Raw genomic sequence first — 1486 nt, forward strand, 5'->3', positions numbered from 1 at the left:
GCACGGTTCTGAGTGTGTGTGTGTGTGCACGACTCCATGTGTGTGCACGGCTCCGTGTGCGTGTGCACCCCAGGAGCGGAGGTCTGGCGTGCGTGCCTGGGTGTGTGCTCTAAGGCGTGTGCGTGTGCCGGGCGATGTGCACACGTGTGTGCGTGTCTGTGTGCAGCACGGTGCCCCGGGCGCAGCCCTGAGGCCGCGGTGTGGGGCGCAGCCATGGCTCCCCGCTGGCCCCCGCTGCTGCTGCTGGCCTGCGCCCTGGCACTGCTGGCCGGGCACCCTGGCACGGCCGCCCCCGCGCAGCCCACCTACCCCGGGGACGACGCGCCCCTCGAGGACCTGCTGCGCTTCTACTCCGACCTGCAGCAGTACCTCAACGTGGTGACCCGGCACCGGTGAGGGCGCGGCGGGACCCCGCGGGGCTGCCCGGTGCCAACGTGTGCCCATTGCCCCCCGCTCCCCGTTATCCCCCCGCTCCCCGTTGCCCCCCACTCCCCATTGCCCCCCCATTTGCCCCCCGCTCCCCATTTGCCCCCCCATTTGCCCCCCGCTCCCCATTGCCCCCCACTCCCCATTGCCCCCCTCCCATTGCCCCCCTCCCATTGCCCCCAGTTCCCCATTGCCCCCCCCATTTGCCCCCTGCTCCCCATTTGCCCCCCCGTTGCCCCCAGTTCCCCATTGCCCCGCGCTCCCCGTTGCCCCCCCCAATGCCCCCCGCTCCCCATTGCCCCCCTATTTGCCCCCCGCTCCCCATTGCCCCCCCCAATGCCCCCCGCTCCCCATTGCCCCCCTATTTGCCCCCCGCTCCCCATTGCCCCCCCCAATGCCCCCCGCTCCCCATTGCCCCCCGCTCCCCATTTGCCCCCCACTCCCCGTTATCCCCCCGCTCCCCGTTGCCCCCTACTCCCCATTGCCCCCCCCATTTGCCCCCGCTCCCCATTGCCCCCCACTCCCCATTGCCCCCCACTCCCCATTGCCCCCCCATTGCCCCCCCCTCCCCATTGCCCCGCGCTGCCCCCACTAACGTGCCCCCCCCAGGTACGGCAAGCGGTCGGGTGCCCGGGCGCTGTGCGAGGAGCCCTTGGGCGCCGCGGGGTGCTGAGCCCCCAGGTGAGGGGGGACATGCGGGGGGGTCTGCGCAGTGACCGAGCTGGGGGGGCTGAGGGCTGGGCACTGGGTGCACCCCCCGCACCACCAGTGCCTCAGTTTCCCCAGTGGGCACCATGCCAGGTGGAGGTGTGGGAGTCCTGGGGTGGGGACACGGGGTGGGGGGGACACTGGGGGGTGCTGGGGTGCTGACCCCCTCCCGTTGCAGGGACACCGCCGGGGCCGAGCGGGTGAAGAGGAGCCCGGGGGGCTGCTGCCCCCACAGCTCCCGCTGCCCCCACAGCACCCGCTGCCCCCACGGCACCCACAGCACCCGCAGCACCCACAGCACCCGCAGCACCCGTCACCCCGGGGCCGCGCTGGGACCCCCAACAATAAACCC

The 1486-nt window shown here is 73.0% G+C and overlaps 1 protein-coding gene across 1 annotated transcript; it reads left to right on the forward strand.

The window, feature by feature from the left end:
• Window positions 1-213: 213 nt before the first annotated feature.
• On the forward strand, window positions 214-1099 carry LOC137673985 (pancreatic polypeptide-like). Its single transcript, XM_068419049.1, has 2 exons — window positions 214-392; window positions 1036-1099. Exons 1-2 carry the CDS (start codon window positions 214-216, stop codon window positions 1097-1099), a joined length of 243 nt encoding a protein of 80 aa, XP_068275150.1.
• The last annotated feature ends 387 nt before the right edge of the window (window positions 1100-1486 follow it).

This window comes from Nyctibius grandis, chromosome 26 (genome assembly GCF_013368605.1).
Source record: "Nyctibius grandis isolate bNycGra1 chromosome 26, bNycGra1.pri, whole genome shotgun sequence".
Taxonomy (NCBI): Eukaryota; Metazoa; Chordata; class Aves; order Nyctibiiformes; family Nyctibiidae; genus Nyctibius; species Nyctibius grandis.